General features: G+C 32.1%; 1 protein-coding gene across 1 annotated transcript; it reads left to right on the plus strand.

The window, feature by feature from the left end:
- Nucleotides 1–1,630: 1,630 nt before the first annotated feature.
- LOC112526366 (bifunctional L-3-cyanoalanine synthase/cysteine synthase 1, mitochondrial) lies at nucleotides 1,631–14,751 on the plus strand. The gene is made up of 10 exons (XM_025136650.1): nucleotides 1,631–1,849; nucleotides 7,438–7,547; nucleotides 8,010–8,067; nucleotides 8,148–8,411; nucleotides 9,613–9,750; nucleotides 11,290–11,341; nucleotides 11,440–11,519; nucleotides 11,904–11,963; nucleotides 12,823–12,903; nucleotides 14,492–14,751. Exons 1-10 carry the CDS (start codon nucleotides 1,673–1,675, stop codon nucleotides 14,588–14,590), a joined length of 1,119 nt encoding a protein of 372 aa, XP_024992418.1. The 5' UTR covers nucleotides 1,631–1,672; the 3' UTR covers nucleotides 14,591–14,751.
- Nucleotides 14,752–16,659: the final 1,908 nt, after the last annotated feature.

Here is a 16,659-nt window from a genome sequence, read left to right on the forward strand (position 1 = left end):
TTGTTTGGTAATTGTTCTCTGAATAACAACAAATTACCATTTTAACCCTCGAGACAAAGGAGTTCCATTCTAATCAAACTAAGGTTATCCAATTCACAAAAGAGTCCATACAACATAAAAGCACAGAATTGGTACTGGACTACTACAGACCACCCCCTTTAACCTAGCCAAGAATCGAAATTTGTAGCAAACAGGTGTGCATTTGCCTTCAATTTTACAAACACTGTTTCATAAATGCATTTGCTGTTGTCCAATTTCACTTTTTTGCTAAATCCAAACATGAAATACTTTACACCGGCGACCGACGATTTCTAGCGTTCGAACTGTTAAGAAATAGAACCAAAATCATCCAAATATACCCTATTGTGTTCAAGTGAAGCTACTATTAAGCATACCGGTGATTTCTAGCGTTCCTACTGTTAAGAAATAGAACCAAAATCATCCAAATATACCCTATTGTGTTCAACTGAAGCTACTGTTAAGCATACTGGCGACCGACGATTTCTTCATCCAAAACAGAAGATAGATGAAAGATTTGGAGACAGAAGATATCTGATGGAGGCGAGCGGCGAAGCTGTGGAAGGCGACCGGCGATGGAGACGGTGGTGGTCACTGGCGATGGAGACTCGGGAGGCAACAACTGGCTGACCTGGGGAAGGGGACGAGACTCGTGAAGGCGACGTTAATAGAGAATGGGACGGCTGGAAGAGTGGTGTGGAGGGGTAAAGAGGGAGCAAATGCAATCTGAATGGTTTAGTGAAGCTCTAGATGCAAAATGGTTAAGAGGTTATTGTAACTATTAAGATGGTTTTTTTTTTTTTTTTGCCAAATAGACCTTACCTCTTACCGATTAAGAGGTTGGTTCTTAATGTCACCGTTAAGAGCCAAACATACAGCCCCTTACCTTTTTTATCATATGGTTTATAAAAGATTGCTACTTTCGTCACTAAGGTTTTTGAAGTTACGTTTTGTGTCTATATGGTTTACAATTAATTGTTATTTTCATTTATGAGACTAACAAGTTATTTGTTTAACACTTACCCAGTAAGTTACCGGGACAAATCAACAGTTTTCCTAACTTGCTGGGTAAGATTTTTGTCTATTAAAGCGGCATTGTATGAAACATTTTTATCCGATAAGCACTTAATGAGTAAGAGTTATCACTCTCACTTATTGAGTAAGGTTGTTGGTCATTGTTATTGTTCTTACCGGGTAAGATTTTCAACTCTTGTCATATTCATTCGATCTGATAAGCGTTTAGTAAACAACCCCTAACTCCTATATTTAAGTACGAGAGGACGAAAATAACAATGAATTATTAAATACAGAACAAGAACAACAATAAATCACAAATCACAAGGATGAAAATAACAATAAGTTATAGAACACAGAGAGGAAAATCATAATTTCAAAAGCATATGGACCAAAATAGCAATAATCAACAAACCATAGGGACTAAAACGTAATTTCAAGAAACCATAGGGACCAAAATAGTAATAATCATCAAACCCCATTATGACTAGATGTTTTTTTTGTGTAATAAGATCAAACTTTGAGGGGTGTAAAAGAAAATTACACTCTCTATAAGAGCTTCTCTTCTTTGATATGTAATGTAAAATCTATCATAGTTGCAAGTTGCAGTCTGTGCTTTCTTTCTCTCAAGTGTTCATCAATGGCGGCTTTTGCGAAGCTTGTACTCAAGAGAAGAAACTTCTTCGTCTCCGGACAAAATTTGATCGGATCTAAATTCTATACATCTCAACCGTTGCCGGAACCTTCATTTGCTCGGAGAATTAGAGATCTGCCCAAAGATCTACCTGGCACTAACATCAAAAAAGACGTTTCTCAGGTAAATTTGAGCTCTCGATATCTTCCTCTTGTGTTTATGGAGCTTTTCCTATCGTCTTTCATTTTTCTATTTGAATTAAACAGATGCATTACGTTCTGATTCGAAATTTCTTCTTAAACATGTGACTGTTATTTGGTTTTTTGATGATTTGATGCTATGAAACTTGTTCTACCTTTCGCTATTTTCCTTATGTGTGTACGGAGCTGAGCTTTCTCGCTCGTTTTTCATTTTTCTCTATTTGTTAAACAGATGCATCTCGTTCGATTTCAAGTTTCTTCTTAAACATGTGACTGTTATTTGGTTTTTTCGATGATTTGATGCCATGAAAACCATTCTAGCTCTCGCTATTTTCCTCTTGTGTTTATGATTCTTTTCCGATCGTTTTTCATTTCTCTATTTGAATTAAACAGATGCATTTCGTTCGATTTCAAAATCGTGCTTAAATCTGTCTGTTATTTCGTTTTTTTGATGATTTGATGCTATGATAATTGTTAGCATGTTTTGGTTTTGGGTTCCTGAAAGCATTTGATATATATATTTTTTCTGGTAAGTATTAAATTGAAGATGGCTTGTGTATTTTATGTACGATCGCCATCGATTATATGAATTTGAGTTTGGAGTTTTTTGTTTTGTGGCTATAAACAAGATATAGACGAGATTTTCGACTATTGGAGGAAAACTAGGCGCCCATCGTGTTTTTTTTTTTATTTAAAAAAAAAGTATTATCCTGTTTTCAAAATAGTTTCTAATAAGTACTTCCTCATCTTAAAGTACAATAAAGCTTGGGTCTTTTGAGTAACATTTGGGATCCTTGGGATTCTCGTAAGTATTCTTCAGGCTTTTGAAATTAGAAGTTGTTTGTTTATTATTAAGACACAATATTTAAATCGTTAAGAGATGAATCCTGTTTGATAAAAAAAAAGTATGTTTTTAATGGTTCTAAAATCATTTGAATAGTTTTGTATCATAGGTCTTCTTTTAACACCATTCGTAACCTTAATTTCGTTGTAAATAATTACCAAACAATTATATTTTATTTTGCATTATATTATGAGAATCTCTTAATTATTCTGATCACTTAATCGTTTACATCAAACTATTCATCAACTGTCAAAATAACCCCTTAGTTGAGGTGTATGCAAACTAATTTGACAATCTACAGTTAACAAAAGGAATATTTATAATAAAAATATATTATAATTATAGAAATATGCAGTTATTTTATTTTTTTAATTAACTAAACAACATTTTTTTTGCACAAAGTTATAGAAAAATATATATTTTTACAACTCCTAATTAACGATAGAAAAATAAATATAAGCAGAATGGTTAAGTGGTCAGAATGGTTAAAAAGGCCAGAATGGTTAAGTGCTGAGTGAAATAATGTTGTTTGGTAATTGTTCTCTGAATAACAACAAATTACCATTTTAACCCTCGAGACAAAGGAGTTCCATTCTAATCAAACTAAGGTTATCCAATTCNATTCACTTTTTATGAAAACAACAAAAATCAAACAATATTTTGTTTCGAAACAATATGAAATATAATGTTTTTATAGTATTTTATTTCTAGTTGATTATAATCTATACTATTTTTTTTTAAGTATATAATATTTATATACGGTAAATTAAATAAATAAACTTACACACCCTTCTCATATTTGGTGAGGTTTGAACCCTTGACCTCCTAGAAGGCCAATGACTCACATACCACTAAGTCAAAGACCCTTTGGTGATTATAATCTATACTATATTATAAAGCATTTGACAAAAATTCTTAAAAACCATTTTCAATGTATGAAGTAATGTTTATTGATGCATATTACTTAAAATTCAAGATTACAAGTAAACTGTGCATAAATGCATCTTATTAAAGCTTCATGTTTGAATTCGTGTAACTAACTTCAGATAAACATAATCAAATAGAGAATAATCATTTTATTTTAAATATATAAAACTAAAATAATTAGGATAATCATTGAGTTCTAACAAAATACTTAATTATTATCTTTATAAAAAAAATATTATTAAACCAAAAATAAAAATAAAATTAAAGAAATACACAAAAAAAAAATAGAAATTTTAAATAGTTATTGGCCACCAATCAAGTAATGGGGAATATATAACATCGACTAAGACAAAAAAAAACCCATGAAAATCGAGATTATCTCGCTACATTGTGCGAGTATCTTTCTAGTATAATTTTAATGTTGATGTGTTATTTAAGAACTAAAAATTAAAATCTCTCTAAAGCATTACATTTAATAGTAAAGATTCTTTATTTTTGAGAATTAAACATAAAATATATTATCATAATATTGTCTAATTTATCATCTCTATACATTTTAAAAAGAAACTGTATTTAAAATAATAATAATTCAATTTCATTGGTGTGGAATTGAATAAAATAAAATTGTTAATGAGCGGAACGACTTGCTAGATCCGTCTTGTCCGGTCTGCTTGGAAAAGCAGGCTTGGGCTACTGTTATCAAAGAAATGGGCGGGTCAGACTAACTTGTCCGTTAATCCTTAGACAAGTCTAACCTCTTTTACAAGACGGATATGGGCAATTTTTCATGTCCATAATAAAAAGCTTAAGTTTGTTAGACAAGAAATTTTTTTCACATTAAAATAGTATAAAGTAAAGCAATCATCCATTGGGTGATTAAATATTAATTATGTTTTATTTTAAAATTGTACATTTAATTTTCTATTCAGGGGTGCTTTTCTTTTATAAGAACAATAAAGCATAGAATAAACGATGATATTTTTTTTGTAAAAGCATTTCTTTTGCACATTTTCTTCATCTATAAACGTAAACAGTGATATTTTTTATTTGATATTAAAAACTTATTTGACAAGATTTTTGTTTCTTTTTAATATGATCAAAAATTTGAATCATAAAGATGGTGTTTGATCAGTCTGAGCTTGGGCTCCAAAGATTAAAGATGATTGGAGGTCCCGGATTTAAATCCAAAAAGAAATAAAAATTCTCTTGTGGCCACAGAGGTCCAAAGGACCACCTGAAGCAAAGCATGGTCGATTTGAGATTAATCGGCTCGTATAACGGGTTGAATATCCTGGTTAACAAAAAAATTGTTTTTTTTTTATTAAAGTATAGATAATTATGGAACAATGTTTTATAATTTTATTTTTAATCTGATTAAAAAGCATAAATAAATAACCAAAAAAGAACCGCATTAGGAAGGGTAATGGTGTATAAGTGGAATGGAAAGAAGCTCAAGTGGATAAAGGTTATTTTGGTAAATTTCATGAGTCATCCCGTAAGACAGGCCATGTGTTTAAGTACTTGTAGTGCCTGTACGATATTTATGTAATTTGACTACTGTGCACCATAATGTTTAAGTACCTTGTAGTGCCTGTACAATATTTCTGTAATTTGACTACTATGCACAAACACGTGCAACAATACTTCTTTTTGGGTCAAACCTTGGTCAACACGACCAAGCAAGGTGACTTGAGGCGTTTCTCGGTCGAGATGACGTGGCATGCAAGTTGCAAATTGGCGTCTCATGGTCCAGAGACAAATCCAGAAATTTTTTCAAACTGTGGCATCATTTGACTATAAGAAAAAAATATAGGGAAAAAGTTTCAAACGGTGACACCATTTGACTATAAGAGACAAATGTAAATAATTTTTTCAAACGGTGACATCATTTGACTAAGGAAATGATACTAACAAGATTCGAACTTGGGTTTAGGGTGGAATAAAAACCTTGCAAACCAACTCTATCAAATAAAACTTGATCTCATTGTAGTTTCAAAATACATACAGTGGCACATAATAGATTAATACGGTTGCACCTTTCACATACCTAAATTTTTTTACCATTCGACGGAGGAATAATACGGTGGCACATGCGACCGTAAGCACCACTATAGGTCCGTCCCTGCCGTGGTCACGCCCTAAGTCGCGGGGGCCTATTTAGTCACCAATGGCTCGCTTGCTCTTTATGATACTATGCAATTTGTGCAACTAGAAAAAAGCCGAGCTTTTATTCTTAGAGAGCTCGATAGCAATACCGATGAGATCTGTGAAACATAAGGGTGCCTTCGGGAATGTGGACACTCACTATCCACGACAAAAGTTGGATCCTAGGTGTAGATAGCAAGTTACAATTTTTTGTCTTGGTAGTAGTGGCCACTTCGTCTTTGTGACTCACACCATGCGATCTCATGTGGCTAGCTTAGGTCATTTATGTTGCTTGGTCGTAGCGACCTGGTGTGGTGTGCAAGTTGCACCTTGTGACCCATTGACCTCCTACACGACATAAACTCGCAACCCACCGAAAAGTGCCTCGTTGGCCACCTCACAATTCACACCATACGATCTCGCGTGGTTAGCCTAGCTAGGTCTGTCCGTCTATATACGACCCTAAAATCTCATGAAAACTCAGTTCTAATCCGTTTCTTTCGACTCTTTTGCATTATAACACCGACTCCATGTAAAATAACTCCAGTTAACACTTAGGGGTTGTTGACCTAAATGCTTACCCGATAAACGCTTATAGTTAGAAATCAACACTATAATTTATTTTCTAGGTAAGATTGTAGTATATTAAAATTGTATCGTGTGCAACAATATATATGGTAAGCACTTACCGGGTAAGACTCTATATCCTTATCATCGTTCTTACCCAGTAAGATTCTTGGGTTTTGCCATGTTCATCTATTGAGGAAAATTATTCGGTAAACACCTAACGGGTAAGCGTTTAGTAAACGGCCCCTTAATTCACGATTTCATAACATTTAATGCATAAATTCCATAATGTACACAGCATTCAAAGCTTGTTTTTTTTATTTATATTTGAGAAAACTACAATTTTTGACCTTGTTGTTTGCTAAAAAAATCAGTTTTTATCCCTGAACTTTTAAAATTAACGTTTTCATCTCTATGATTTGCATTTTCTTGTTATTTTCGTCTTGAGACTAACTTCGTCAATAATTTACTGTCAAGTATTAGAGACGAAAATAATGATGAATTGTGAACTATGAGGATCATAAGTGTAACTTCAAAAACATGAAGACGAAAATAACAATTTTTAACAAACCACAAGGACGAAAACCTATTCTTTATTTTTTTTCAGGGTAAAACTTTAATTTGGAGTAAATTACGTTTTCCATGGTTTGTTGAAAATTACTATTTTTTGTTCTTGTACTTCTGATATTACGATTTTCATCTCTATCATTTACAGTTCATTTTTATTTTATTTTTATGATTTACAGTTTATTGTTGTTTTCATCCCTTCTACTTAAAAGTAGTAATTAGCATCAGGGATGAATGTTTGAGATTGCTTATAAAAACAACTTATTGACTTATTCCGGTGTGACATCGGTAATAAGCACTTTTGAGTGTTTGGATAAACGACTTCCACCGGTGCCAAACCGGTAATAAAAAGTTTTTGAAGAATTTAAACCATTCTAATTTACAATAAGTTGATAAGAATTTTTGTAAAAAAACATAAGTTGTTTCAAATAAGCAAATCCCAACACCCCTAACTCTATATTATTTTGGGTTCAAAATCTAATTTTTAATTATATTTTCAAATCTAACCCTTGAAATATCAGCTTATTGGAAAAACACCCCTTGTATACCTCAACAAAGTCACAGAGGGTTGTGGTGCTTATGTAGCAGTCAAGCAAGAAATGTTTCAACCAACTTCTAGCATCAAAGACAGGTCAACTCTCTCACTCTATTTTATTTTTATTGTAAATTTAAAAAGTCAACTTTTGACTTTTTAACATCATATAGGACAAAAGCAATTTATTTTCTATGAAATATTTGTCGACCATAATCTAACTTATTTAATGAGTTTATGGAAAAAGTTCTTTTTGATCAGTTATCAGTTGATTTTTTAAAAAACTACTTCAAGTAGATTTTCAATAAGGTCTACGGGTTTTTTTCCGGCTACACCCCTTATGTTTTTTTAGTTAAAATTCCAACTTATCTTCTTAGGTCATTTTACATTGTTATCTAACTTATCAGCTAGGCTTTACCAAACATTATTGGTCAGTAGCTACTTATTAGCAACTAGTTATTCATCCCGTTGTTAGCTTATCAGTCAACAATTTGCTTGTCAGTTAACTTCCCAAACATAACCGAAGTCAAAAGTATTGAACTTGTTTAAATTTGTCATTAGGCCTGCGCTTTCTATGATGAATGATGCAGAAGAGAAAAACCTGATCACGCCCGGAAAGGTAAACTAGTTTCGAAACAATTCTTGAATCGAGATATTTGAGATTAAGTACGATTAACGTGTGTACTCTAATGGTTCTAGACGGTGTTGATTGAACCCACATCGGGAAACATGGGAATCAGTATGGCGTTCATGGCCGCTTTAAAAGGGTACAAGATGGTGTTGACGATGCCCTCATACACAAGCTTGGAACGGAGGGTCACAATGCGAGCATTCGGAGCCGACTTGATCCTCACTGATCCCGCTAAGGGGATGGGAGGTACCGTTAAGAAAGCATACGATCTTTTGGAGAAAACGCCAGACGCTTTCATGCTTCAACAATTCTCGAACCCTGCAAACACTAAGGTAAGTTTCATCACAATTATCGTACCAAATAATACTCAAATTGGTTTTTTATCACAGACTAATCACTTCTCTTATAAAACACACACAAAAAAAAGTTATAGGTTGCACGATGAGTAACATCCATCAAAAGACTTGGGATATGTGGGATAAGGCTGTTTCGTGAGACACGATTCTTATATTTGAAACTTCATAACAAAACACTGTGAAGATAACATTCCCCGTGTTTTTGCTGTGAAGATTCGGTTTTTTTTTACCTTCACAACATTTTGTTGTAAAGTTTCAAGTGTAAAATTCGTGTCTCACGAAAATAGTCTTGTCTCACGTGAACCCAACCCTGCATCAAAATTTGCCTTAATTTCTATTTAATGTAATAAATATTAGTTCTTTCTATTTCATACGCATTTTTATCTAATAACCTTCTGGTGTCGGTTAATTTTGATGGGGTATTTTTCACATAATAAAAATTACTAATAACTTGATAACTTGTCATATGCGTCGTAATTAGTTACAAAATCTACCAATTGTCGGTCAAAATCAATACATAATACAAATAATTGAATGTTTGTTACAGGTTTACACTAAGTGAAAAAAAATGCATTTTACATTAAATAAGAACTAAGTGGTTGTTTGTTTACCTCTTAATAGTTCCATTAAGAGGCAACCTCTGAATTGCTAAGAAGTGAATTGGCAAAAAAAATCTGTCTCTTAATGGTTCTAAAACTCTCTGAATGATTTTGTATTTTGGATTTTCCTTAACCATTCAACACAATAATTTCATTCTGAATAATTACTAAATAATTATATTTCATTTTGCACTATATTATATGAGCCTCTTAATCATTCTGAAAAAAAACCATTCAGAAGACAACACAGAGTGGAAATGGTCCAAGTGATCCCAGGTACCCATGAATTCCTACACTTGTTGAAAATGCCATAAAACACAACAACTGCCAAACAGTTCCTAAAGCAAATTTCGTTACATTTTTAACATTTGCATGAATCAATTATTTCCGCTATGTAATAATAATAGAAACACATAGTCAACACTTGTTCATTCATGCATGGTGTAGTGTTTTTCTTACTACTTCTGTAAAAATAATGATTAGTTTGTAACGGAAAGTAGAATACTACAATAAAAAAACCGATCATGTCGGAAACTTTTTATGCATGTTTGTTTTGACATCATGTGATGATGAAACAGGTTCATTTTGAAACGACTGGTCCGGAGATTTGGGACGATACAAACGGTAAAGTTGACATCTTTGTGATGGGGATAGGAAGCGGAGGCACAGTATCTGGCGTCGGCCAATATCTTAAATCGAAAAATCCTGATGTTAAGGTGAGTCCCGTTTAAAATTTTAACTTTTACTTACACGTACATGTTATCGTACGGTTAGAGAGTATTGCAATCAATCAATAGTTATCGCATATAGTTTCTTCGACCAACAGTCAGAGAATCTCTAACATATTTTCTAAAACAAAGAAAATGAAGAGTTTTGAAGTTTTTATTCAATTTTTGTTCTAACAAATCATTATAATCTTTCTCCAAAGTAGAAAAATAGGAGTGAGATATAAAAAAATCTCTAAATTCGAAGAATTCTCAAATATTAAGGGGCCATTTACCAAACGCTTACCTGGGTAAGTGCTTACCAAGTCACATTAACGAACAAGAACATTAGATGGTAAGAACGAGAGACAAGGACCAAGTCTTGCCCAATGAAGGCAATGACTCATACCATGGTTAGTGCTTACAGGGTAAATTGTTGCATACAATGCCTTTTTTTTTTGACTAAAATCTTATAATATAAGTAAGTGATAGTGTTGAATTTTACAGGTAAGTGTTTATCGGGTAAGTGTTTTATAAACAACTCCTAAGCGCTGAAAAGAGAAAAATATTATTTTATTGTTTTGAAATTGCTATGTTACATGTATAAAAGTTTATTTGAAAGGTTGTTTTTGGAGATTTTAATGTTTAGAAATTATAATAAATTTGTTAGAGATGCCCAAAATGCTCTAACATGCTCCATGGCCCCACCCAAGATGTAAAACATACTTTAGGTTTGTTTGTTTTCCTTTTAATAGTCTGAAGTGTTAATAGGTGAATCTTGTTTTTGTTTATCTCTTAATAGTCTGAATCGTTAAGAGGTGAATCTTGTTTGGCAAAAAAAAGTCTGCGTCTTAATGGTTAAAAAACCCCCTGAATGATTTTGTATCATAGGCCTCCCTTAACAATTCAGCGCCCTAATTTCATTGTAAACAATTACCAAACAATTATATTTCATTTTGCACTATATCATAAGAGTCTCTTGATCATTCCGAACACTTGATCATTCAGCAACTTGCCAAACAGCCCCTTTATGTGCTCCAGGAGAACCTATGAGAACTTTTATATTCGTTAATACATATATACTATAAAAATATGTATTATGTAAGTAAATATATGCACTAACTTGGATATCCAACCTGTTATACAAGCCGACTAATACCAGGGCGACCATGCTTTGCGGGTAGCCCGGAGTCACCGCATATAAACCTCTGTGGCCACAAGGGGATTTTTATTCCTCCTTAGATTTGAACCTGGGACCTCCAGGCAATTTTGACTTTTGGAGTCAAGCTCAAACCAATCAGACACCACCCTTTAGTTAAGTATATGTGCATTGATGTGTATACTCAGTGAAATTCATTAGTGCATATGTATAAATGAATATACAAGTTCTTACAGCTCTCAAATTTTATGGTTTTAACGTGAATTGTCCAGAGTAGACATGCTTTATGCTATTCTTAATATATTTTTTTCGTTATAAGCTATTTCTATATCTTGATTTAAGCCCATATTGGATGTTATTAAAATTTCATTGAAAATTCGCATTCGATATAGATTTATGGACTCGAGCCTGAAGAAAGCAATGTACTAAATGGTGGCAAACCAGGTAAGTTTATATTGTTTTCTTCCGGTTTCTCATGATGTTATATGTTTTACCTTTTTACCCTTCATCGTTTAGATTTCTGATACACCGTTATTGTATAGGACCTCACCAAATAACAGGAAATGGGGTCGGATTCAAACCCGATATCTTAGACATGGACATAATGGAGGAGGTTCTTATGGTAAATCTATCAACAAATTTTTGTAATATTTCAAACGGTAAATTGTACGAAAATACAATGTATTTAGACCAAAATATGTCACGCAATATAAAAATAAGATAAAATAAGCTACATTTTCATGTGTTCTCATATATAAACTGAAGACGAAAGATCGTGTGAGAAGATAAGTTATTGTGTGAAGCGTAAGAAGAGATCTAATCTTATTTCCATCCATGAATTGCGCTTTAGAAATGAATTGATCCGGTGCAACTCGGTACACCTCATTAGTGTTGACATTCAATTAGGATTAATCTAAGGGTGAAGATCTCTTTCTACACTTCTCAACATAACTTCTCTTCTCACCGGAACCCAACTGTATTCTTAAATATTTGACATTGGTTGCAGGTGTCCAGTGAAGATGCAGTAAACATGGCCAGAGAATTGGCCTTGAAAGAAGGGCTTATGGTAATAATTATTTTTTATTTTCTCCTAAAAATTAAGGAAATTATGATGCATTATATTTGTTTTCATAAATATGATTTTGATGTATATTTAATATAATTTTTTTATTAACAATTAAAAAAATTTAAAATATCATTTTATATTGAAATCACATGATCATATGGCCGACTTTGACTGAACACATCTGTTTATTATTCGTGTTTTATAATTATATGTGATTTCAGTATAAAATCACATATGATTTTGTCTTTCTCGTATTTTTTTATCAAGAAAACTCTGAAGCACTCTAGTTCAGACTTCTGAACGTTTGAATTCTTGCACAAATTTATAATTATTAGCTTTGAAGCACTCTAGTTCAGATTTCTGAACATTTGAATTCTTGCACAAATTTATAATTATTAACTATCGTATTTCAGAGTTTTTCTTGAAACTATAGAACACACTAGTTCAGACTTCTGAAAGTTTGAATTCTTGCACATATTCAGAATTCGTAACCATCGTATTTCAGAGTTTTTCTTGAAACTCTGAAACACCCTAGTTCAGACTTCTGAACATTTGAATTCTTGCACAAATTTAGAATTCTTAACTATCGCATTTCAGAGTTTTCTTGAAGCTCTGAAACACCGTATTTCAAACTTCTGAATGTTTGAATTCTTGCACAAATTCAGAATTCTTAACTATCGCATTTCAGAGTTTTTCTTGAAACTCTGTAACACCCTAATTCAGACTTTTGAACGTTTGAATTCTTGCACGAATTCAGCATTTTTGACAATGTTCTCGTTTAAACCTCGTTCGATGAAGGATGACTTTGCTAAAGCTTGTTAAATATATTATGTGGTATTTTGGGGATATTTTTTTGTAGGTTGGAATATCATCAGGAGCAAATACTGTTGCAGCATTAAGACTTGCTCAAAGGCCAGAAAATAAAGGCAAACTCATTGTGGTAATTCATTTATTTTCTCTTTAATATTTATTACAACTTTTTAGTATCTTATAAAATTACAACACTTTTTTAAAAAACATTTCTCACAATTTTTTTAAAGAAAAATGTAATTTATAAATTTATAAAAAATTAAATGATTTTTATTTTGTGTAACAATAATTTTATATATATATATATATATTTAAAATCTTATAAAAATCATAATTTTTTTTTCTAAGGTTTTCTCCTGATTTTATCTATTTTTTTTAAACAAAAATATGTTTTTTTAAATTTAATTAGCCGTTAAATACTTTTATTAAAGGGTAAATTGAATGAAAAAGTAACGTACTTTAACTTGATTCTTATTTTGGGTAACGTACTTTCGAAACTTCCATTTTGATATCTAAGATGTAAAATTTTAAGCATTTAAGTATCCGGATGAGAGGTTGAAGCATTAACCGGTTACCATGCTAATGTGGCGAGTGATGTGGTATCCAGTTAATGTTTCAGCAAATAATACTGAGTTGAATATCACATCACTCGCCGTATTATCATGGTAACCGGTTAATGCTTTGACCGGTTAATGCTTTGACCGGTTATCTGGTTACTTAAATGTTTAAAACTTTACATTTTAGGTACCAAAATGAAAGTTTTAAAAGTACGTTTCCTAAAATAGGAATCAAATTAAAGTATATTATTTTTCATGTAATTTGCTCTTTATTAAAGGTCAAACTATAACATATTTTGCCTTAACCTAAAGGGCCTTTGGCCTAACGGTATATAAGTCTTTGGCCTCCTTGAAGGTCAGAAGTTCAAATCTCACCAAAGATAAGGAAGGTGTATGAATTTATTTATTCTATTACTGTATATAAATATTATATACTTTAAAAAGAAATTATTAATTAATATAATAAACTTTCAATTATTAGCGGTTCATATTCATTTTACCCATTAACCAGTAGATTTTATAAATAATGATGACATGCATGACAAGTTATCAATTAAACTCAAAATAAAATAAGTTTTTTTTTTTAAAGAACGATTGAGACCCGATCAAGCTTCGGCATTGCCATCACGTGATTGATAATCAATCATATCATTAAAATTGTGCTTGTGACAAAAGTCGTTAATACAATGTAAAAAGGAAAGACGGAGTTACATAAAAAACTTTAGGACTAAGGGGCCGTTTACCAAACGCTTACTCGAGTAAGCGCTTACCAAATAACATTATCTCACCAAATGAACATGGTAAGGACCAAGAATCTTATCCGGTAAGAACGAGACAAAGACCAAAAGTTTTATCCGGTAAATGAGGACGATGACTCTTACCACGGTAAATGCTTACCGGGTAAATTGCTGCATACAATGTCGTTTTGGTGGACTAAAATCTTACTCGGTAAGTAAATAATAGTGTTAAATTTTACTGGTAAACACTTACCGGATAAGTGTTTGGTAAACGGCCCCTAAAATAAATAACGAGAGTGCCTCGTAATTAACTTTTGTTTTTCATATATATATATATATGTATATTGTTTTTTATTAAATTATTCCTTGATAAATAAAAAGTAATTATTAATTATTTAATTTTATTTTATTTTATTTTTCTCAGACCATTCATGCAAGTTTTGGAGAGAGGTATTTATCATCTGTGTTGTTTGAAAAATTGAGGAAAGAAGCAGAAGAAATGCAACCAGTTTCAGTTGATTAGTGGAATTTTTTACAAGTAAGAATGAATGTTGCATGTTTTATGTTGTGTAATTCAAATATTTTGTATACTGAAATACAAGAATGATGTGTTTATCTGTTCATCATTTTATCTGTTTTATTTTTTCAAATACATAATACGTATGTATATATTCTAGGGCAAAATGCGTGAAATAACAACTTACTTTTACAAATTTCTTTATTATAACATTGTACTTTCAGTTTTTCTTATTACAACTATGTATTTTCAAAATATTTTTTATTAGAGCATCATACTTTCAAAAATTTACCTGTTATAGCGTTGGGTAACCTTTTTAAATTAAATTTATCCATTATACCATGTTTCTAGGTTGTCCATATGTACGATAGTACTGACATGATATTTCTTGTTATAGCATCGTACATTTAAAATTATTTTATTATATTATTATCAATTTTTATTACAACATTGTACTTTTAATTTTAATATTTTTATCATTTTAAACATTGTAAATTTTCCGACGTCTTTCAAATGAGATATTCTTTGATTCATTGTTCATTTGAAACACAAGGAACGTAAATGTTTGTTTTCCATGTTTATGTATATACGTGTGGTGTGGGCGTGTGTTCGAGTTGGCAAACTGAAAATCCATTCAGATTTTGGATATGAAAACCATCCCGAATTTTAGGTTTCGGCTTGCTTTGTTTTCGGGTTCGTGTTTAAATTTTACAAAATATAATTCTCTTGGTGGGTGTTTCGTTATGACAGAAGAATGAAAATGAAAATAAGAACGAATTTTCATTCCCCTAAGTTTAACATAGAATAAAAAATTGAGCTCATGAGGAAATGAACCCATTATAATATAAAAAATCAAACAGTTTCATTTACTTTTATTCTTATTAATTACTGCTTAATATCTCTTACCAGACACCCATTCAATTATTTAGTATAAAAAAAAGTGATGGATAGGTGGGATGGCAAAAATAATGGAAATCTGTCTTGATTGATGGAGTGTAGAAGAAGACAATTGACATCACTTTTTTGATGAAAAGAAGAAAGAAACCAAACAAATTAGGAAATAGAAAACAACTTGTCACCTTTTTGGTCCACTTGTAAATTTGTCATTCAATAATAACACCATAATAACCTCTCTCTCTCTCTTTAATCCCCGACCCCAGATCCCGATCGGTACAAGGATTAACATCTCGTTTCCGGTTTATTTTCTGGTCAAATCCCGATACTTGTCCCCGATCAACACCTAATTTAGAAAATAAATAATATATTTCTATATATACATATATTATTATATACCAGGTACAAGACGGGTCGAGGGTACAATACTCCGGCCCTACCCCAACCCCGGATTTACTCTACCATGGGTCCCCGACCTCGAGACACGTTTTAGTAGGGAATCCCCGTTCGGGTCGGATGAGTCGGGATCCCCACCGGATTGGGGGAAATCACTATCCTTAGTTCTTAACGATTTAAAGACACGTGTTATTTCATCAATGCCAAATTCTTTTGGTGATTTTAGGTGGTTATTTTGTGCAAATATGAAAAAAATGGTCATTTTCTTGCTTTCTTTATGTGTTCCGAATGGTTTGGGGATTGCTCCTTATAAATATATAATAATTCTAGTTTATAAGAACCAAACTCGAATTCTTATCAAGATTTTTCACGTCATATGCATGAGTTAATATTATTTTATTGATTTGAATTACGCTTGTTTCACTGAACAAAGTTTCATAATATTTTCGAGTTATTCGAATCCCATAATCTTCTTCATACCCAGTTCAAGTAGGCATCAAGAATGCTCGTCAAGTCATTAAATCAAGCTTGATCTTGGTCTAATACTACCGACCTAGTTTTTTTTTTGTGAAGTATGTAATATATTTTACATACGACAAATGCAACAAATAAACTCACACACCCTCCTCGCAATTGATGAGGTTTGAACTCCTGACCTCCTACGAGACAAAAAACTCAGATACCGCTAGGCCATAGGCCCTTTTGGTTTTACCGACCTAGTTGGCAACAAAAAGTTATGAGATGACCCATCGTAAAAATAAAAGATATTCAGTGAAATTAAACTT

The sequence above is a fragment of the Cynara cardunculus genome, assembly GCF_001531365.2.
Source record: "Cynara cardunculus var. scolymus isolate 2C chromosome LG 14, CcrdV1, whole genome shotgun sequence".
Lineage (NCBI taxonomy): Eukaryota > Viridiplantae > Streptophyta > Magnoliopsida > Asterales > Asteraceae > Cynara > Cynara cardunculus.

Coding starts and splice junctions, on each gene's coding strand:
- LOC112526366 (XM_025136650.1), top strand. CDS start 1,673: ATGGCGGCTTTTGCGAAGCTTGTACTCAAGAGAAGAAACTTCTTCGTC. Junction 1,850..7,437: donor TCAAAAAAGACGTTTCTCAG/GTAAATTTGAGC, acceptor TTGAAATATCAG/CTTATTGGAAAAACACCCCT. Junction 7,548..8,009: donor ACTTCTAGCATCAAAGACAG/GTCAACTCTCTC, acceptor ATTTGTCATTAG/GCCTGCGCTTTCTATGATGA.